The 21,865-nt window shown below is 55.0% G+C and overlaps 1 protein-coding gene across 2 annotated transcripts in view; it reads left to right on the forward strand.

Annotated features, from left to right (window-relative positions):
- The window catches only part of LOC144946234 (6-phosphofructo-2-kinase/fructose-2,6-bisphosphatase 3-like), a 40,783-nt gene extending 20,513 nt beyond the window's left edge, over positions 1-20,270 (forward strand). For both annotated transcript variants that reach the window (XM_078875109.1, XM_078875108.1), the window contains exons 2-15: positions 342-467; positions 5,093-5,189; positions 7,257-7,323; positions 8,637-8,711; positions 9,292-9,348; positions 10,833-10,954; positions 11,952-12,159; positions 12,723-12,869; positions 14,043-14,147; positions 14,350-14,479; positions 15,382-15,444; positions 17,238-17,302; positions 17,866-18,069; positions 19,435-20,270. In XM_078875109.1, the coding sequence (XP_078731235.1) occupies positions 342-467; positions 5,093-5,189; positions 7,257-7,323; positions 8,637-8,711; positions 9,292-9,348; positions 10,833-10,954; positions 11,952-12,159; positions 12,723-12,869; positions 14,043-14,147; positions 14,350-14,479; positions 15,382-15,444; positions 17,238-17,302; positions 17,866-18,069; positions 19,435-19,491 (1,523 nt within the window). In that variant the 3' untranslated portion in view covers positions 19,492-20,270. The remainder of the gene's footprint in view (positions 1-341; positions 468-5,092; positions 5,190-7,256; positions 7,324-8,636; positions 8,712-9,291; positions 9,349-10,832; positions 10,955-11,951; positions 12,160-12,722; positions 12,870-14,042; positions 14,148-14,349; positions 14,480-15,381; positions 15,445-17,237; positions 17,303-17,865; positions 18,070-19,434) is intronic.
- The last annotated feature ends 1,595 nt before the right edge of the window (positions 20,271-21,865 follow it).

Below are 21,865 nucleotides of genomic sequence, written 5' to 3' on the forward strand. Positions count from 1 at the left end.
CATGACGCCGCTCGCCGCGGTGCGTTCAGAAACGGCGGCCGCTTGGGAGCGGCGACGCGAGGCCCGACGGCAGCGCGGCGGGAACGTCCGCGGCCGCCGGTTGGTGGCGCCAGCGGCTCGCAGCCATCGGGAGGCTGCGCTTCACAATTCGCGACTGTGTTGGGTTACGGGTCGCCGCGTGGGGTATGGTGCCACATTTTGAGGTGTGTGTCCTCCGCCACCCGACAGCCGGTCAATTCACGTCGTCACGTCGGGGGCAGCGAGAGGGAGGAGAAATGTTAACGAGCGAAAGCAACCTTTTGACTACATTTTCTCCTTTGACTTTTCGCTGTCTTTCGCAGGCTGCCTGCCCCACATGACCCTCTCCCCAATGGTCATCGTCATGGTGGGGCTGCCGGCCCGCGGGAAGACTTACATCGCAAAGAAGCTCACGCGGTACCTCAACTGGATCGGCCTGCCCACCAAAGGTGACCGCCCACAGGGAGGCGACGATGTTGAATTTAGATATTAATATTATTATTGTTCTTGCTCTACTCGTAGTGAGATCTTAACTACCTCGCCTGGTATACAGGAGGTCATGCGTTTGATCCCGACGCTTGTATATTCGGAGTTTGCATGTCTCTCCCCTCCTGGTCGTGAGGATTTTTCTCCGGGTCCTCTGGTTTTTCCCTCCACATTTAGAAACCTGCGTTTAGAGTATTTGGCTGCTACTATTTTCACGTGGTAAGCCCACTTTGTTGGGCTATCTTATGTGATGGCCAGGTCGCTCCTGAAAAGGGGCTGTATAGGAGCAGCTAAGGTGGGGCCTTACCTGGCTAAAATAAAACAAATTGTTTACTTTTAGTTTAGTTTGTTTACCAATAAAATCCTCACAGAGACGCATGACTCATTTTCAGGGGGATCCTGTGGCCAGTTTTAACAGTTTGGGTGGAGGCAATGTTGCTGCTATGTGTGATCCAAATTGACTATAAATTTGCAGGTAATATTCAGCAATTGGGATGTGGTTTTGGCCAATCCCAGTTACGCTGCATGTACGTGTGTGTATGTGTAGGTTTTTTTAACGACCACCCCTGTTGACGACTAATCGCTTAACGACAGGCCTCCATAGAGCCCAATATGTAGTGTATAGTGTAGTGTATAATAGTGTATAGTAGTGTGTAGTGTATAGTAGTGTATAGTGTAGTGCCTCCATAGAGCCCAGTGTGTTCGCTTAGCGACCATTCCCCTGTTAACGACGGGCTGTTGTAGGTACAGTAAGTAGTAATTAATGCATCTTTATCGATTAATATCCATTGTTTAAATATTATAAAGTACGTTTTTTTGGGTGAAAAAGCCTAACTTTCGATGCTTTGTGAGCGAATGAAGCCTCTGACGTGCATTTCCTATACTCGCTTAACGACCAAATCACTTAACGACCGGTTTCCTGGAACCAATTACCGTCGTTAAGAGGGAGCGGGGGTTCTACTGCATTTAGAGGAAACCGGGGGAACCCCGGAGGAAACCCCGTGCGGAACAGACGGAGAGAGAGAATACAAACTCGCGAGAAGAGAGGCGCTCGAGTGGCGAGTGTTACCACCGTGCCACCTGCCGCCCAGGTGATATTCTAGTTTGCGTAGCCAGGTGGCAACCACCCAGGGGGGCCACGGTGAGTCTCCTTTGCAAGCGGTGGCCTGGCTCACCGATGTGACGAAAGCTGAACCCACAAAGTGAACAGCGGCGGTGGTGTGGTGCACAACCACAATGGAAGTTCAAGACACATGCAAAGATCCCTCGTAAAGCCTTAACAGATTGTTGGGGCAAGTGCTGTTAGCAAGCACCTATGAAGGCCGGCACAGCACACGAGGGGTTGGGTGGCCAGCAACCATGCCCGGCCACCTTTGTCTCTCCAGTGGTGATGTTTACACCGCACCAGGTACTCATTTTAAGGCTGAGTCGACCAAGGGGAAGCCCACGACCGCTCCCCGCATACACGCACACATACACGCACACATACACGCACACACATACATGCACACACATACACGCACACATACATGCACACATACACGCACACACATACACGCACACACATACATGCATACACGCACACATACACGCACACATACATGCACGCACAGACGACAAAGACTCAACACATCTCTCGGTATCTCCGCGGCATTGAAAGGAAAGGAAAAATATATATATAACGGGCGACGTTTCGGGCAGCAACCCTTCTTCAGAAGACAGTTCCAGAGAGAGTCGGGAGTGAAATAAGAGTGGGAGAACTGCACCTTGGACATCGTCGTTGCCTTCGCCGAAATGTTAAGAACGGTTTCGGGCCGAGCCGGCTTCGATTTAGGGAACGAGGGCCTCTTCGCCCTTGAGGTGACGTCGAGTAATGGACAAACCCTCGCAGAATCCCCCCGCGGCCTCCGTCGTCTGGCGAACGGCGTCGTCTTCTGTGGGGGGAGGGGGGGCGAAGGGGGGTGCGCGTGTGTGACATGCTCCAAAATAGCCCGCTGCACCGGAGCAAGGGCTCGCTTGCACGGATTTGCGTGAGCTCGTTAGCTCGCGAGCTCGTTAGCGCATTTGGATCTTGCCTCTCCCGACGTAATCGCTCTCCGCCACCCAATCGTGCAAGCTTCCTCTCTCTCTATTTATCCGGGCGGAGACTTAAGCCTCCGGATCAGCCGACCCCGATCCCATTTTTCTCTCTGGTTGCTTAGAACTCGAGATTTAAAAAAAGATTTTTTTTTACCAGGTAAGGCCCCAAATTAGCTGTGTAGTTCTTGTTGAGACGTGACCTGGTCATCACAAATGATAGCTCAACGAAGTGGCTTATCATCTTCACATGGAAATTCATAGCAGCCAAACACTCTGAACATGTGACGTTGATTCTAAATATTGATTTGAAGAAATAAAATCAAGTTATTTAATTTATTTTATATCTACGTGACTTTACCAAAAGAACCAAAGAGTGTTGATTCTAAATGTGGAGGGAAAAACCAGAGGACCCGGAGAAAAATCCACCTGACCACGGGGAGAAAGAGAGATGCAAACTTCAAATATACAGCAGGCGTCAGGGTCGGGATCGAACCCACGACCTCCTGCGTACCAGGTGAGGGAGTTGACGTCTCCTAGCCACCATGGTGGCCTAATGAGATGAGCTCAGGGCCGCAGTGACATCGTCGTCGTCGTAGTCGTCTCACGAGCCTCTCGCTGTCACCAAACGCTGGACCACAACAACAGGAACTCAGCCTTGTGCGCCAGGGGTGGCTGTCACCATCATCAGCCGGGGTCAATCCACTGCTGGATGAAGGGCCCTTCCCCCAGCTGCTACCTGTTTAAGATGTAACAACAAGCTGCTATCTGGTGGTGACATCACCATGGCGCTTGTGTCGGGCTATGTGCGCTTTACGGCTACGTGAAAGTGTCGAACGCCCGCCTAAGCGATGTAGCAATCCGCGTAGCACCCGCGCACGACCTGACTTTTTCACTCCGTCTCTTTCGGCAGACGTCCTCCTTGGACGCATTCCATTCCTCGGCTGCCGCGGTGGCGAGATGTTAACTACCTCGCCTGGTATGCAGGAGGTCGTGTGTTCGATCCCGACGCCTGCTGTATATTTGGAGTTGGCGTGTCTCTCTCCCCGTGGTCATGTGGATTTTTCTACGGGTCCTCCGGTTTTTCCCTCCACATTTATAATCGACATCAGGCGTTTGGATTATTTGGCTACTGCTATAAATCTCCACGTGATGACAAAAAGCCACTTCGTTGAGCTATCATGTGTGATAGCCAGGGTCGCTTCTTGATAAAGAGCTACATAGCTCAGTGGGGCCTTACCTGGTAAAATAAAAATGATTTTTAGTTTTTATAGTAATAGTTTTGCATCAGCCTTGACGACCGTCCATGACGCTTCCTGCCCAAGCCACTGAACATTTTGGGTGCGTACGTATGTCTGTACGTTGAACTTCTTTCGCTCCGTACGTAGGCAACCGCGCTAATTTCAAGGCAGAGCTGGGTGAAATAAACACGTGGTGACGGCAAACACATACTCGGACAACACGTTAAAACTCGTAATTACAGATCCTAAACATGTAAGCATGTTGAGTTTCTTTCGCCTCATACGTAGCAGACCGTGCTAATCGGGGGTGCGGGGGAAGGACAGCAAGCTGAGCAAAAAAAGCAGAAATGAGTTTCCAATCTGGATTTTTGCAGCTTTTTGCGAAGGCTCGTGGTGTGAATCCGACAGGCTGCCCCAGTTATCGGCATGGGTGCATTAACCAGGAAATACTACGCGCCGTCTGCAGTCGCCGTGGACATCCCGTGAGGTCATTCGATAAAGAGGAGGCCGTTGTGTGCCCGGCGTCATTGTTCAGTTTAGCCAAATTTGAAAAATTTTGCCGCGGATCTCCAAATTGGATTCATGCGGCAGTAGCAGCAGCCACAGCAACCCCGACCTCTGCCACGACCTCCCTTCGCGATACCCCTGCGCTGCAGGAACGCTCCCGTGAATGCCAAGCATACTCGGCAATCATTCGTGTGGCACCCCCATGGACAATCGGAACGCGGAGCGTCACGAATTCAAACGATGCGTGCCATGTTACGACGGCTCTCGTGTCTGTTCGTGTGCCTGTGCGTTTGCGCACGCGCTTCTGCCTGAGCGGGTCATTCAGGGCGACCGCAGGACAGCAACAAAAAATGTCCCCGTGAGCTGTGGCCCAAGGGGATGCACACGCTCTGTAATTAATCTCGCGATGGCTCCTCGCTAATTAAGCCGGGTCCGCGTCGTTGTCTCCTCCGCCGTGACGTGACGAGGCCATGCGAGGCCACGGTGGCCACGCGGATCGCTCTCCGTTCGCTCACGGCCAGCGACGGCAACGGACGCCATGGGCCCCGTTCGTCGATCCGAACGGCGCCCACAGCTGGAAGCAGGAGGGGGGGGGCTACGTTTCGATGAGCGGCACCGCCACAGTAATTTTACGGAGGGCGGCCGGCCGGATTCGTAAACAGACGGCGATAGGGCCCACCTAGGCTAAGCTGGCGGGCAACTCGATCTGCGCTGTCCGACATTTTCCACGGTGGTGACGGCTGTGGCGGCCGCTTGTGTTGCAGTGTTCAACGTGGGGCAGTACCGGCGCGAGGCGATGAAGACCTACAAGTCCCACGAGTTCTTCCTCGCCGACAACGAGGAGGGCCTCAAGATCCGCAGGTAGCCGCCCCCGTGCCCCCGGGGGTGCTCGCGCCGGCGCCGTCTCGTCGTGGCCACGGCGTGCGCACTGGTGCCAGCATGCACGTGCCCTGTCGCTATTTTGTTGTTGAAATGTTTTTTTACGGCGGTCCCGTCCTGGCACTTAAACAATTGTTGGGCGATAGTCTTGAAGTCTCACATTTGTTAAGACTATTAGAAGTACCACGTTCTCATATAGGGACACCGGTTTCTCTATCGCACAATTATGATATTGATCACAATGATGATACTGATCACAATGATGATGATGACGATGATGATGATCTCAATGATGGAGACAACGATGATGATGACGACGACGATGATGATGATCACGATAATGACGATGATGATGATCACAATGATGACGACCACGATGATGATCACAATGATGATGACGTGATTATGTGCATGATAGCCCCTGGGTAGACACTGGCTGGGATTTGAACTCGTCACCTCTAGAAGAGGAGTGTTTTCCACTCCTAACAATGGAGCAGCCTTGCCTAGCCACCATGGGTGGCAAACCAATAGACAGACGAGGGTCTGTCTCCGCAGCATGAGTGTACGTGCGATTTACATTGAGGTCCTAGGGGCTATGCGACTTCTGGGCCAATGTAATTCCAGCAGCATTCGTTTAAGCGGCAAACCCCTCACTGGATTTGACATCTCTTGAAGCTCCGTCAGCAGAGCGCGGCCGGTTAAGCAAATGCTCCTGGGTTGCCCGGTATTGTGGGCACGAGGCGTCCGCTTACAACATGGGACCCGTGTAGCACAGCGGGTCTGGCCGTGATTCAGAAAAGATTTTTGCCTCTGTTCACATAACGATCTGGCCACGTTTTGTTGTTCTTGTTGTTGACGTAAAACCCCTCCCGCCAGCCCGACGCACCGCCGAGCAAATCGAATGACGATTTGTTTCGGCTCGCTAGCAAGTCGATGAGGAGTAATCTCAGACCCGCGCGAGCATTCGCTTCAAACTGGCATCGAGCAGCTTCAGGACAGGACGCAGGATCAAGTCAGGATCACCGTTGTCACCTGAGCAGGGCTCCTGAAATACATGCCATGGAATCGCAGCAGCAACGAGCGTTTAAACCAGATCACTATACGTGGCCAAGCCCGCAAATCAATCGAAATTATCTTCATGTTATAATAATGATACACCTGTCTTTCTGTATGTAATGCTGGCCGGGTGGGGAGGAGGCGGGCGGTGGGGAGCGGGGTGGGGGTTGTGACGCCACGCTGGTGTGGTTGGAGGTGTTCACGACCTCAGAGACACTGGGCTGTTGGGTGGAGGCGTACCGACATCACGCGAGATCGGGGTGACATTGTGAGGAGGGGGCAGGTGACAACGTCGTGGGACAGTAAGGAGACGGGACGGGTGATGAGGCCACGTGGCACCGGTGAGCTGGGGCAGCAGAAGGGCGATGACGTCACGCGTAGGCTGGGAGGGGGGTCGATTGAGGTCACGCGACACGGGTGAGGTGGACGACAGGGAGTGATGACGTCACGAGGCCCGGGGGTGGTGAGGAGAGGGGGCGCGTTATGATGTCGTACGACACGGGTGAGGTGTGGGAGAGGGAGTGATGATAAAACGTGCTAGTTTCCTTATTCTAATTATTATTATTTTGCATGTCTACCTAGAAACGCGTCGCTGAGGCTCATTTTTCAGGATGTGACGATTGCCATGATGTCATCTCGCTTGGGCAATTCATTTCTTAATTTGTCTTTTTTTTCTTGGAAAATTTACACCGTGAAGTCGGCACATAACGGCTTGCTCTTTACGAACGTCATCGCGGGGGAATCTTCAACATCCACCGTGAATCAGCCTGCGTGTAGTGAGCGTTGTGTTTACGATTGCTACGCACCGCGGTGTTAAGCGGCGGCGGTCGCCGGATACGGACCGTCGCCAACCTCTTCGACGAGCGGCGAGCCACGACGTCGCCCCGTGAGAGAGAGCGCCACCTCTGGGGCGGACCCCGTCGCCAGTTCTCGGCGCCGCCACGAGGACCCCGTGTCACCTGTCTGTCTCTCTCTCTCTCCCCACGAGCGCAGGCAGTGCGCGCTGGCCGCCCTGAGGGACGTGAAGCAGTACCTCAGTGAAGAAGGAGGACAGATCGCGGTAATTATCACGAGATCGAGGGTCGGCGCTCGCGTGCCCACGCACACAAAGACAGAGATCCCCCGTGTAGCCTTAACAGACTATTAGGGCAAGTGCTGTAGTGTTTGCGTGTTTCTTCCACATTCCCATGGCGGTCGCAGGACACTCTGCGAGGAGACGTCCCCCACCGCGAGAGATTATCCAGGTGACACAATAAAAATTATAAATTAATAAATTCTGGCAACCCACAAAGCGCTGCCCGTTTAATTGACCCCGGTGGGATTAGAGGCCACGGCGATCCCCCTCCCCAGCCGGGAGTTGATCTCCCCTCATTTGGGCCGTGAGCGGCGCTCTGTAATCCAGCCACCGCGTGGAGTGGGCCGGACTGCGCCAGAGGTCAGAGATAATTCGGGAATTAATAACAAAACGCTCGACGCTTTCGGACTCGGACGCAGGCTCCATTATTTCAGGCGGTGAGACCCACTGAACGTCAGCAGCTCCGTTAGAAGGACGAGCGTTCGTCAATAGCACTGCAGCCTTTGAATAAGAAATGTATAACAGGCGAGGTTTCGGGCAATTCTTCATGGCACGAATATGAGGAAGGGCTGTTACCCGAAACGTTGCCTATTATATATGTTTTGTGCATTTAAGGCCACACAGATTTGTTGGTTAATTGTGGTCGTGCACCACTGCCAGCGCAGCAGCAGCAACATCGGCACACGATGAGTTTCAATCAGGGACGGCACCGCAGCCATGACCCCCAACGCCCTTCCCGCAGTGCCGCCCTGCGTCGAGCAGCGACGAGGGTTGTAATCTCACAGCGCGACCGACGAAGACAACGACGACAACGACAACAATAACAACGACGATGATGACTACAATGATAACGATGATGACGACGATGATGACTACAACAATGATCATTGTAGTCGTGGGGAGCGGCAGTGTAGCGGTTAGCGCGCTGCGCTACGAACCCGGCGACCCTAGTTTGATTCCCGCTCACGACAAACACCGGTGACGATTATCTGAACCGGTTCTGGGCCTCCCCTAGGTCGACTCAGCCTCAAATAAGTACCTGGTGCCATGTATAAACATCGCCACTGGGGAGACAAAGGCGGCCGGGCGTAGTGTTGGCCACCCACCCCCTCGTGTGCTGTGCCGGCCTTCATAGGTGCTCGCTAACAGCACTTGCCCCTACAGTCTGTTAAGACTATACGGGTGATCTTTGTGTGTTTGTGTGTCTGCGTGTGTGTATGCGTGTGTGTATGCGTGTGTCTGTGTGTATGCGTGTGTGTGCCGGACGGCGCCCCGGTTTGCCGGCTCTGCCCCCGCAGGTGTTCGACGCCACCAACACGACACGCGAGAGGAGAGACATGATCATGGCGTTCTGCAAGGAGCACTGCTACAAGGTGGCAACAACAACAACACTAATACAAATCATGGCACCTCCCTTGCCAGAATATAAGATTAGCTTTTTACCCTTTTTGGCAGTTGAATAGCTTTTAAGATGTTAAACACCAAACAGAAACCTTTTAAAAGGAATCATGACTACATTAACCACACATACTTGTGGTGAAAATACAAACAAAAATAACTTGCTCTGATAGTATATGATGTATTGCCTTTGAAACTGATGGGTCCACACCAGATACAGCTTTCTTTAGAGCCTCGTCTCAAACAGTGCTAGACCAGAGGACGCCAAAAGTCGAACAGCACAAAGGCAATGCCACTGATTCCTTGCAGAAATGTTTCTGTTTGGTGTTTCTGCATCTTAACACAACTGTTGTATTGCCAGAGAGGGTCAAACCTCATCTAATAACAACAAAAATAACGACGACAACAACAACAACCGGTTTACCCAGGAAAGCTCCACCGAGCGCCTCTCCGTCGGCACGCGTGGCCAGCGCCTGTCGCTGTCTCCAGCGCCTGTCGCTGTCTCCAGCGCCTGTCGCTGTCTCCAGCGCCTGTCGTCGTCTCCTGTGCCCCCAGGCTTTCTTCGTCGAGTCGCTCTGCGATGACCCGGAAGTGGTGGCCAACAACATCCTGGTGCGTGCAGCTCTCGCCAATCCCACGTTAGTTAACAACGCGGTTGTGCACCGCCGCCAATGCCGCTGTAGCTTCACAGACGCTTGCACGCGTGTGTTTGCCGAGTGTGTGGTTGGGGGTGTTTGCCGAGTGTGTGGTTGGGGGTGTTTGCCGAGTGTGTGGTCGGGGGTGTTTGCCGAGTGTGTGGTTGGGGGTGTTTGCCGAGTGTGTGGTTGGGGGTGTTTGCCGAGTGTGTGGTTGGGGGTGTTTGCCGAGTGTGTGGTTGGGGGTGTTTGCCAAGTGTGTGGTTGGGGGTGTTTGCCGAGTGTGTGGTTGGGGGTGTTTGCCGAGTGTGTGGTTGGGGGTGTTTGCCGAGTGTGTGGTTGGGGGTGTTTGCCAAGTGTGTGGTTGGGGGTGTTTGCCGAGTGTGTGGTTGGGGGTGTTTGCCGAGTGTGTGGTTGGGTGTGTTTGCCGAGTGTGTGGTTGGGGGTGTTTGCCGAGTGTGTGGTTGGGGGTGTTTGCCGAGTGTGTGGTTGGGGGTGTTTGCCAAGTGTGTGGTTGGGGGTGTTTGCCGAGTGTGTGGTTGGGGGTGTTTGCCGAGTGTGTGGTTGGGGGTGTTTGCCGAGTGTGTGGTTGGGGGTGTTTGCCGAGTGTGTGGTTGGGGGTGTTTGCCAAGTGTGTGGTTGGGGGTGTTTGCCGAGTGTGTGGTTGGGGGTGTTTGCCGAGTGTGTGGTTGGGGGTGTTTGCCGAGTGTGTGGTCGGGGGTGTTTGCCGAGTGTGTGGTTGGGGGTGTTTGCCGAGTGTGTGGTCGGGGGTGTTTGCCGAGTGTGTGGTTGGGGGTGTTTGCCGAGTGTGTGGTCGGGGGTGTTTGCCGAGTGTGTGGTCGGGGGTGTTTGCCGAGTGTGTGGTCGGGGGTGTTTGCCGAGGGTGTGGTTGGGGGTGTTTGCCGAGTGTGTGGTTGGGGGTGTTTGCCGAGTGTGTGGTCGGGGGTGTTTGCCGAGTGTGTGGTCGGGGGTGTTTGCCGAGTGTGTGGTCGGGGAGTGTTTGCCGAGTGTGTGGTTGGGGGTGTTTGCCGTGTGTGTGGTTGGGGGTGTTTGCCGTGTGTGTGGTTGGGGGTGTTTGCCGAGTGTGTGGTTGGGGGTGTTTGCCGTGTGTGTGGTTGGGGGTGTTTGCTGTGTGTGAAAGAGAGAGAGGACCACGTGGATTAGAGAGCCTTCAGAGGTTCGTGACCTCGCGCAAACTCTTAAGGAAAGTCAGTGTGGCTTGGGTCGGACACATCGCGGGCCTTTTGATGGTCGTGCATAGCAACAGGGATGTAGTGGCAGCCAAGAGAATGTTCCCATTTTGGCGGCGGAGCGATGCAGTTGCTTAATTTGCCAGTGGCCGGTGGGATTTATGACATTGCAGGATATGTGAGAGGTTGACGATTACGACGATCGATTATTTTTTGTTCCCGCTGACGTCGTCGTGCGAACCGCCGGTGCGACGCCGTCCCCCCCGAACAGGACGTGAAGGTGAACAACCCGGACTACAAGGACCACAGCAAGGAGGAGGCGCTGCAGGACTTCCACCGGCGCATCGAGTGCTACCGCGCCATGTACCAGCCGCTCGCCGAGAAGCACGACAAGTGAGCCGCCCGCTTCACCCTCGAGCGCCGCGACCCCGACCGCAACCAACCCCCGGCTGAGCCGCGCATCGACCGGGTCGGCGCGGCGGTAACGCCGCCGAATCGTAGCGCCGGGGTGGGTGGGGGGTGGGGGGGGCGTGTTCGTGGCGACCCGCGTCTCTCCCCCGCTCTCCCGAGGCGGTGAGCTCGGTGGGATGGAGCTGCAGCAGCTGCAGCTCGAACCCATCGGAGCTCGCGGCTAATTGGCGCATTCTGTTTACGTGACAAACCTTGCTAATTGGCCGTGTCGGGTGGTGGCGGGTTTAACGACACATATTTACGTGATCTAACTCCCAAAAAACAAACTCTATTGTGGGTGACATCGGTCGTGAAAGCCTCCTGCGTGTTAAAGTGTAATAATACCTCAATGCTAATATGGGAGAGACCCTGAGCAGGCTTGCTGCAAAGTGCGACTACGTGAAGTAATCTCTGGAGTGCATCGGGTGTCGGTAATAAATAAATAAAAATAAATAAACAAAGAAAAAAATATATATATATATATTTACCACTGAGCTATAAAGATTTTTTTCAGAAATGACCTGGCGATCGCAAATGATAGCTCAACGAAGTGGCTCATCATCACGTGGAAATGTATAGCAGTCAAACACTTTAAAAGTATGTTTCTTAATGTGGAGGGAAAAACCGTTGTCATGTGGAAAACTCCACGTGACCACGGGGAGAGAGAGAGAGAGAGACATGCAAACTCTAAATATACAGCAGCAGGCGTCAGGGTCGGGATTGAACCCACGACCCCCTGTATACCAGGCGAGGTAGTTAACATCTCCTAGCCACCGTGGGGCCCCTGAAATGTCACCGTGCCCACCGTGTTGCCGCATTTACAGCACGTCGCGGGTCGCCCCTTGGATCGGGCGACCCGCTCCGGCTGCGTGCGAGTTTCCGGGGCAGCCGGCGGTGTTTTACTCTCGTGACCCCCCCTCCCCCTCCCCGTTGTCCGCAGCGGCCTCTCCTTCATCAAGGTGATCAATGTGGGCGAGCGCTTCCTGGTGAACCGCGTGCGCGACCACGTGCAGAGCAAGATCGTCTACTACCTCATGAACATCCACATCCAGCCGCGCACCATCTACCTGTGCCGCAACGGGGAGAGTGAGCACGAGCTGAGGGGGCGCATCGGCGGGGACGCCTGCCTCTCCGCACGCGGGAAGCAGGTGAGCAGCGGAGAGGAGCAAACGAGGAGCCAGCGGAGGGAGAGAGAGAGAGGGGAGAGAGAGGGGAGGGAGAGAGAGAGGGGAGGGAAAGGGGATAGTGAGAGGGGAGAGAGAGGGGGAAGAGAAAGAGGGGAGAGAGAGAGGGAGGGATTGGTAAGGAGGAGTGAACTCTTTAGTAATGGATTTCCTTTGCGGAGTCATGAATCGATTCGCTTTTTTCCTCTTGTCGTAATGAAGGCAGCATCAGCGGCGGCTGCCGCATCGGTCTCGGGCGTCAGCAGGGCCGACGTGACCCAATCGTGCGCGAGCGTTGCAAACCAGACGTCGCACTTCCACAATAACCACTCGATGACGCCTGCGCTGCGGGCCATGAGTGTAATCGACGGATGGACGCCGCGTCATTCCACCCCTGATGTCTGCCCCGCGCCTCTGACCGCCTCACACGCGTGTAACAGCCGCACGCGTGTGTGTAATCGTCACGTGCGCACGCATACAATCGTCGTGTAACCTCCGCGCGTGTCAACCCCCCACCCCCCCCCCCCCCCCCCCCCGTGCCGGCGCAGTTTGCCAAGGCGCTGGGCCGCTACATCCGCGAGCAGGGCCTGGAGGACCTCAAGGTGTGGACGAGTCAGCTGCGGCGCTCCATCCAGACGGCCGAGGCCCTGGGCCTCCCCTACGAGCAGTGGAAGCCGCTCAACGAGCTCGACGCCGTGAGCAGCGCTCCCCACATCGTCGCCGTCATCATCGACACCACCATCAAGACCATCATCATCAACACCACCATCATCAATGCCATCATCATCAACACTATCACCATCATCAACACCATCATCAACACCACCATCAACACTATCATCAACGCCATCATCATCAACACTATCACCATCAACAACACTATCACCACCATCATCAACACTATCATCACCATTATCACTATCATCACCACCATTATCACTTTCAAAATCACCACCATCAGCAACACTATCATCACCATAATCACGATCATCACCACCATTATCACTTTCAAAATCACCACCATCATCAACACCATCATCACGATTATCACTATCACCACCACCATCATCATCGCTACCACCACCATCAACCACTATCATCACCATGATCACTATCATCATCATTCCACTCCTGGGTCAATCCCAGTCAACTCATCCGGAGCTTCCCACCGCTGATATTCTGTGGAGTGGAAGGTGCGGATCGGGTATCAGAGCAGGCCGATTGCTTGGCATGGGGCTGCGTGTTGACGCAGGGTTTGTCCCCCGTTGTGAGGAGACGTTGCATGGGGGGTTCGTATTCCACATTCTGGGCGATTTGATTAATCTTATCCGGCCCGGCTGGCTGCTCAGTGGTAGAGCTCACGAGTTCAAATCCCGGTTGCAGATTGACTTAGCGCATCATAACCCCCCCCCACTCCCAGGGTCGATACAATTTAAAAATTTGTACTAGAGTACTACTTTGCTGGGAAGTGAACGGTGGTTGTTCTAGGGATAGACTCTCCCCTGCCATAGGAATGTTCCATCACTCAGGGGTGTTAAGGGGAGATGAGCACCGATGCCTCAATGGTCACTTGAGCAGGAGGAGGAGGAGGGAGGGGGGAGGGAGGAGGAAGTGGGGGGGGAGGAGAGGGGAGGAGAGGGGAGGAGGGAGGGGGAGGAAAGGAGAGGGGAGGGGGAGGAGAGGGGAGGAGAGGGGAGGGGGAGGGAGAGGGGGAGGAGGGGGTGCCCTCCTGTGGTGTCGGCGTGACCCCAGGGACACCGCGAGGGCGACCGATCGTCGACCGCCCCGGTTCGTGTCGTCATCGCCACGCCCGGCACGGCGACTCACCAGGCGGGCGACTCGTCCCTCATGCCCCCCCCCCCTCGCAGGGCGTGTGCGAGGACATGACCTACGACGAGGTGAGGGACACGTTTCCTGACGAGTACGCGCTGAGAGACGTCGACAAGTACCTCTACCGCTACCCTAACGGCGAGGTGGGCACTGTCGCGCTGCACGGCACCCCACGGCACCGCAGGACACCGCACGGCACGGCACCGCCCGGCACCCCACGGCACGGCACCGCATTGTGACACATGGCAACACGCTAGATGGATTTTTTCCTTGTCCAGCCTGTAGTATATACATCCGTCAAATTATGACCTTCACCCCCCCCACCCCACCGTCTCTCTCCCGCAGTCGTACCAGGACCTGGTGCAGCGGCTGGAGCCGGTGATCATGGAGCTGGAGCGGCAGGAGAACGTGCTGGTCGTGTCGCACCAGGCCGCCATGCGCTGCCTGCTCGCGTACTTCCTCGACAAGGGCGCAGGTGCTCGCCCCCCTCCCCTCCTCCTCCTCTCCCTCCTCATCGCTCGCTCGCAGCCACATCACCCTCTCAGCACGCCCGGTCTCGTCGCCCCGCCACCGGCGTAGTGAAGGATGGTCAAACAAACCGCATTGGAGAGGTTTTTATCCAGCAGTGGATAGGCAGAGAGCTGGACATTATTATTTTATTATTGTTGTCAAAGTGAGTTAGGGCTCAAATGAGCATTGAGGCATTGGTGCTCATCTCCAGTTTACAGCCCTGAGCCAGTGGTGGAAATTGCACATTCACATGGCGGGGGTGAGTCTATCCATAGGACAACCGCTGTCGACTTGCCCACTAAGTTGGACTCATTTTAGCCACCCCGTAGGGATGGATGATGGGCATTTGTCAACCCCCCCTCCTCCCCCACCCCCCACCCAGGATTTTAACTCACACCCGTCCAATCGCCATGAGCCGCTCGTGCCCGACCGGCGTGACAACGACGTAGCAGTCGCCGGCTGGCGAGAGCTGTCAGGAGTTTTACGATTCGTAGAACAGCTGCGTTGTACGTATGTTTGTGCGTTGAACTTCTTTCTCATCGTACGTAGCCAACCGTGCTAATCGGAGGTGCGGGGGAAGGCCAACAAACTAAAAACACAAAAATCTGTTTTCAAGATATTAGTTTGCCAACTAGTTGATGATTTAAAAGTGCATAGCTCCAGTGGCTTCCTAATATCGGAAGGAAGAGCGTTCCAGACGGCCGCAGAAGCGCGTCCGAAAGCGCCGCACGATGCGGTAGCCACCGTCTTTGTTCTATGGCGAGCAGCCAAAAGCCGCCGCTGCCGCGAGGATGACCGGAGGTTGCGCGATGATTTTGCCTGCACTTGTTTAGTTTTTCACTTTCGCTTCTCCGTTCGTTCCCACAGAGGAGCTGCCGTACCTCAAGTGCCCCCTGCACACGGTTCTGAAGCTCACGCCCATTGCATACGGTGAGCACGACGGGGGGAGGTGGGGGGGGAGTTGCGATCTGTAGGAGTGCGAGTTGCGATCTGTAGGAGTGCGAGTTGCGATGGGTAGGATTGCGAGTTGAAATCCTGATTTAGTCCCAACAGTGCTCGTACCATGGTTTGGGGCGCTCCCCCCTGCCATAGGAATGTGTAATTCCGACTGCTGGCTCACGGAGAACAGCACTGCTATAATACTCACTTGAGCAGGTGATGCAGGTCTCATAATGCTGGCTTCTTAATGCAGACCTCTTAAGGCAGGCTTATAATTCAGGCTTCTAAAGTAGGCCTCTGTAATATGGGCCTCTGAATGCAGTGTGTCATGAGCCACACACGTTTGGTCTGTTCGTGCAGGCCCCTGAATGCTGGTGGTCGTACAGGTGTAATGACGACTTGACACACTTCTCTTGAGATGCCACTTTATGGAAGACACGTTCACTTGACATCAGGCGGAGACCCCCACTGCAAAAAACCCCGAGTCTCCCGCGCATCTCCCCCTTATATACCAACCGAGGCCACGCCCCCCTTCTCGATCATTCTCGCTGACTCTGGACGCTCGCTCCAGCGGCAGACTCCACCGTCCGCTTCCGTCACCTGAGCACGCTCCCTTCTCGATCATTCCCGTAGCCACCAGTCCCTTTGCACTGTAGTCTGACTCCCCTGTCATTACCTCCCGTGGCCACTACTCCACTCACGTCGCTTGCAGGCTCTATTGTCATTCCACATGTTTAGAACAACTCAGCATTCACCTCATAGCATCTCAAGTTGTTTGATGATCCAACTCGCCAATTCACTCCAGTCACTCGCTTCACTAACTCTTCCTCCTCCACCAATGTTGAGAACTCGGTCTACCAGACTGGTTCATCTCATCCATCGCACCGTGATCAGCCATCACACTCCAGGTCTCAACACTCACCCACTCACCACACTCCAGGTCACAACAACACTCACCACACTGCAAGTCACAACACACTCACCCGCTCACCACACTGCAGGTCACAACAACACACTCACCCACTCACCACCCTGCAGATCACAACAACACTCACCCACTCACCACACTGCAGGTCACAAGAACGCACTCACCCGCTCACCACACTGCAGGTCACAACAATACACTCACTCACTCACCACACTGCAGATCACAACAACACTCACCCACTCACCACACTGCAGGTCACAACAACACTCACCCACTCACCACACTGCAGGTCACAACAACACACCCACCCACTCACCACACTGCAGGTTACAACAACACACTCACCCACTCACCACACTGCAGGTCACAACAACACACTCACTCACCATACCGCAGGTCACAACACACTAACTTAACTCACCACACTGCAGGTCACAAAAACACACTCATCCACTCACCACACTGCAGGTCACAACAACCCTCACCCACTCACCACACTGCAAGTCACAACAACACACTCACCACACTGCAGGTCACAACAACACACTCACCCACTCACCACACTGCAGGTCACAACAACACACTCACCCACTCACCACACCGCAGGTCACAATACTTCCCTATCTGCTTCTTCCCACTTTTACTCTTGGGAATTCCATCCCCAAGCTCTTCCAGTTACCTCGCTCGTTTCCAGAAGCGTGTTAACTCTTGCCTGTCCCAACTGTGATGGTGCTGTTTGTTGCTGGACCTGTGTTTAATTGTTGATGTTTATTTTGATATGTGGCCACCAGTCACAATAAGGGGGCCTCGTTGCTCTGTTGAAGTAAACCGAATTAATTCTCGTGTCTCTTCACAGGCTGCAAAGTGGAGAACATCTCCCTGAACGTGGAGGCCGCCAACACATACCGCGAGAGGGCAAACGTACGTGGCTCGTGTGACGGCGCTGAGTGTGTGACGATGGCGATTGTGATGACGGCGCCCAGTGTGACGACGCTGTGGTTGATGACGCCCAGTGTGACGACGCTGTGGTTGATGACGCCCAGTGTGACGACGCTGTGGTTGATGACGCCCAGTGTGACGACGCTGTGGTTGATGACGCCCAGTGTGACGACGCTGTGGTTGATGACGCCCAGTGTGACGACGCTGTGGTTGATGACGCCCAGTGTGACGACGCTGTGGTTGATGACGCCCAGTGTGACGACGCTGTGGTTGATGACGCCCAGTGTGACGACGCTGTGGTTGATGACGCCCAGTGTGACGACGCTGTGGTTGATGACGCCCAGTGTGACGACGCTGTGGTTGATGACGCCCAGTGTGACGACGCTGTGGTTGATGACCCCCAGTGTGACGACGCTGTGGTTGATGACGCCCAGTGTGACGATGCTGTGGTTGATGACGCCGAACCCTCCGCTTGGGGGGAAGCGGCCGACGACGACGGCGCCGCTGACGCTGACCGGCGGCTCTCCGTCTCGAATCCCCGACAGACGGGGCCCAAGAAGGGTCCGAGCCCCCTGCAGCGCCGCAACAGCTACACGCCCATGGCGAGCCCCATGCACAAGGTGCCGCGCATGGACAGCCTGGAGGTGCTGGACGGCCTCGAAGCGTTGGGGGGACTCGACCCCTCGCAGGGATTCTTCGCCGTCCGCAGTCCCACGGAGAGGCACGCTCCCGCCAACCCCCTCTCCTCGGTGAGGCCCCTCGCCGACGGCAACCCCCCCCGCCCGCCGCCTCGTCTTTCCGTCGCCACCGGCGTGGTCGGCGGTCCCTCGGGGTTCAAAGGATGACGTCCATCGGGTTTTCAGCGGTGGCTATTGTTGAGGCGGGGCTGGGCAGTCCGATTCTGGATCCGCATAATCTTTTTGGCATCGGGGGAGCGCCACGCCGGTCCCAGATGGAAGTGGAATCCTCGGCGCCGGCTCGGCTTCCCTGTTCCTTTCTTTTTGTTGTGGGGCGGCGAGCCGCTTCGACATCGAGACGTCCTGGGCCTCCAAGTGTGGCCGCAGCCTGGTGGGTGGATGCAGCGGGGCCACCCCTAGTCAGTCGGCAGCCAGCCCCCGCCGCTCGTCCCAGCCTTGAAGGCTGATCTTTCGGCGCTTCAGGGAGGACTTGAGGATATCGCCACCTTGGCTTTCCGCCCCACCGGGGTTCTCTAAACCACGGGCGGCTGGCTGCCCTTCTCCGCAGGGCCGCACCCTCTATCACAGGGCACCTACTATTTACTCTAACTATTTATTTTACTAGATAAATGCCCCATTGAGCTACTATGTAGACATTTTTCAGAAGTGACCCTTGCCATCACAAATTATAACGCGACGAAGTGGCTTGTCGTCGTCACCTGGAAATTTATAGCGTGACGTTGATTCTAAATGTGGAGGAGAAAACCGGAGGACCCGGAGAAAAAAATCCACGAGAACACGGGGAGAGAGACACGCAAACTCCAAATATACAGCGTGCGTCTAGGTCAGGATAGAGCCCACGACCTCCTGTAAAGCAAGCGAGGTAGTCAACATCTCATCACCGTTGCAGAGGGCACCTCCGCCGCAGGGCCTCTTGAATACCTCTTCCATGCGACACCACCACAGGATTCTCCCCCCATCGGGTTGTTTCCACAGGTCACCTTCTCCGCAGGCTTCTCCGCCACAGAGAACCTCCACTATAGGGCACCTCCGCCGTTGGGAAACCTCCACAATAAGACACCGTGGCGACAATGTGAACCCCAAAACTGATAACTGAACACAAAGCGGAACGCAGCCTCTGGCGAAGGTCTGGAAATGGGAATTGGGGTGTAGGGCTAAGGTCGGATAGTCCACAGGGGTGGCTGGTTGGTGAGGGTTATGGTAGGGATTGGTTGGATCGTGTGCTCTGCCACCAAACTGCTTGCCACTCCTGCCCATCGCTACGCATGGCTTTTTCAGTTTCTTGGATGCTTAGGGTTTAATCTTCGTATCCTGCGGAGCCGCTGTCCACCGCGCGGGGCCCGAGGCTGAAGGGCGCTATTCGCGACTTGGGGGGCGGCCACCCGAGGGGTTTAATTGTTTCTGTTTTCCCCGCAGAACCCGGACGGCGTGTCGAGACCGAGCACCGTGCTGGAGGTGACGGAGGGCGAATAGACACCGCGGCGAGCTCGGAGTCTCGGCCACCAGGGATTCCGCTCGCCACGTGGACATTGAGCTGCCACCACGGTGGGGGAGGGAGGAAGCAGGGCAGGGGGGGTGGTGGGGGGGGTTACTTTAAATTAGTTTTTTTTTGTTGCGCATGCCAAACGTGCCCGACCAAACGAGAGACGGAGACCGCTCCTGAGACGGAGGTCCACTCCAGAGACAGGCCGCTCCGCTTGGATTCGCGTCGTCGTACAATATAAAAAAAAAGCGCCCCCAGCCCTGGGGGGAGAGGCCCTCCGAGATTAATCCGGGAAAGCGGTCGCCACGTCCTCAACTCGGCATTTCACGACACCAAGGGCCCCCACCCCCCCCCCCGCCCGCGGTCGCAGTGAAGCCGTGTGACAGCGGACGCATGGCCGGACAGACGCTCTCTCGTCACGGACGTGCGAGAAAGAGAGAGGATCGTCCGACGAGTGTGGGGGAAAAGCCCCCCATCCCATCCCCCCCGCCCACATCGTGCTGGAGCCATTCGCCGAACTTTTTGAGTCGGTGAATGTTGGATCCGATTTGACAGGGCATTGGTTGGTTCCGAGAATGTTTTAACGTCGTTGTTGTTTCATTTCGATGTAAAGCTTTCGTGACTGCAGGGATTCATCTTCTTGGTTCTTTCGGTAAAGTCACGTAGAAGGGAAATAATAAAATAATAAAAATACAACATAAAATAATTCTCACGACGTTTCGGCCACAACGCAAGCAGCCGTCCTCAGTTGAAGAACAGGGCTGTCGGAAACTTCCGACGCTGTCTTTCCGACAGCCCTGTTCTTCACCTGAGGACGGCTGCTTGCGTTGTGGCCGAAACGTGGTGAGAATTGTATTTTATGATGTTTTATTTTTATTATTTCCCTTCTGCGTGGCTTTACCGAAAGAACCAAGAAGAGGTCGTTGTTGTTGTTGTTTTTAAAGAAAAATTATCGCGCGCTGCACGCGGATGCAAAGGGTAGCGCGAGCTCGCGCGACGCGTCCACCAATCGTTGGACACGTCCGGTCGGGGCTCGTGCGGAGGGGTCGTCGGCAATTCGCCCCCCCCACCCCGTGCCACCCACCCCTCTTCAACCTCGCGTTATCCCTCCCCCCCTCCTTGTGAGCGGGGGTTGGGGGGGAAATGTCGTGCTGACGTGACGGAGTCACGTGGCCCACGACGCGGGATCTCTCGATCCCGCGACGATCCGGCGAGTCGAGCGTTACGGTTCTTCGTTTGGAGTCAGGGAGAGAACCCCACCCCACCACGATGTTCCCTGCCGACTTCGTCATTGCGGGCTATGCACCTCGTGACAAAAACATTTCCGGGAACTCCGATTTTATTTCTCTCGCGTGAGAGCTGTGGTTTTTTTCTCTCGTTTTAACGTTAGAATGTCCCATAGTCGTCGGCTAAGTTATTTATTAACCCAGGAATCCACGTCTCACGATTTAAGTGCGTTTATACTGTTTTAGAGAAGTCCGCATGTTAACGATGTAGTTTTGAGTTGTTACGGTCATGCTATATTTTAATTTATTAATCATCACAAAAAGACTCCAGTCGCGCGCGCGCACACACCCACACACACAAACACCCACACACTCACACACACACCCACACACACTCACCCACCCACCTACACACACTCACCCACCCACACGCTCACCCACCCACACGCTCACCCACCCATACGCTCACCCACCCACACGCTCACCCACCCACCCACCCACCTACACACACTCACTCACACACACACCCACACACTCACACACACCCACACTCACACACCCACACTCACCCACACACACACGTGTTTATTTATGGTCTCTATGTATTAAGGGAATTACCACTGCATGACTGCTCACATCGGTAAGACTATGAACTAATCAGGGTGCGTTTAGACGCCTTTAGAGATGACAACGTCGCAGGGTTTCCGCAGCCGATGCCGGGATTCACAATTGAGTTTCGGGGTTAGGCCGCGACGTAACTATGTCACCAAGCGTTTTACCACGTAACCGAGCGTCACCTGCGAAGCAAATTAAATATCCACACAACTCTGTGGCTGTCGCCTCATGATGCTGTTTGTCGTTACCGGCGAAACATCACGGTACTCGAATTGTACATTTTGTTGTGGGTTTGCTCTCCAACACACACATTCCGGTGTCGTGCTGAACCAGTCACTCATTGGCACGCTCTGTTTGCGTGACAAACCCTGCCTAGTTGCCTGTGCCGGGTGGTGGCGGGTTAAACGACGCATTTATATCTTTATGCAATCTAACCAGAAAAGCCTCTGTTACAGGTTTCTGTGTGGAGTTTGTGTGTTCTCTTTCCCTCTCTCCTGCAAGGGTTTTCCCCTGGTTTCCTCCT

Source organism: Lampetra fluviatilis, chromosome 40, assembly GCF_964198595.1.
Source record: "Lampetra fluviatilis chromosome 40, kcLamFluv1.1, whole genome shotgun sequence".
NCBI lineage: Eukaryota > Metazoa > Chordata > Hyperoartia > Petromyzontiformes > Petromyzontidae > Lampetra > Lampetra fluviatilis.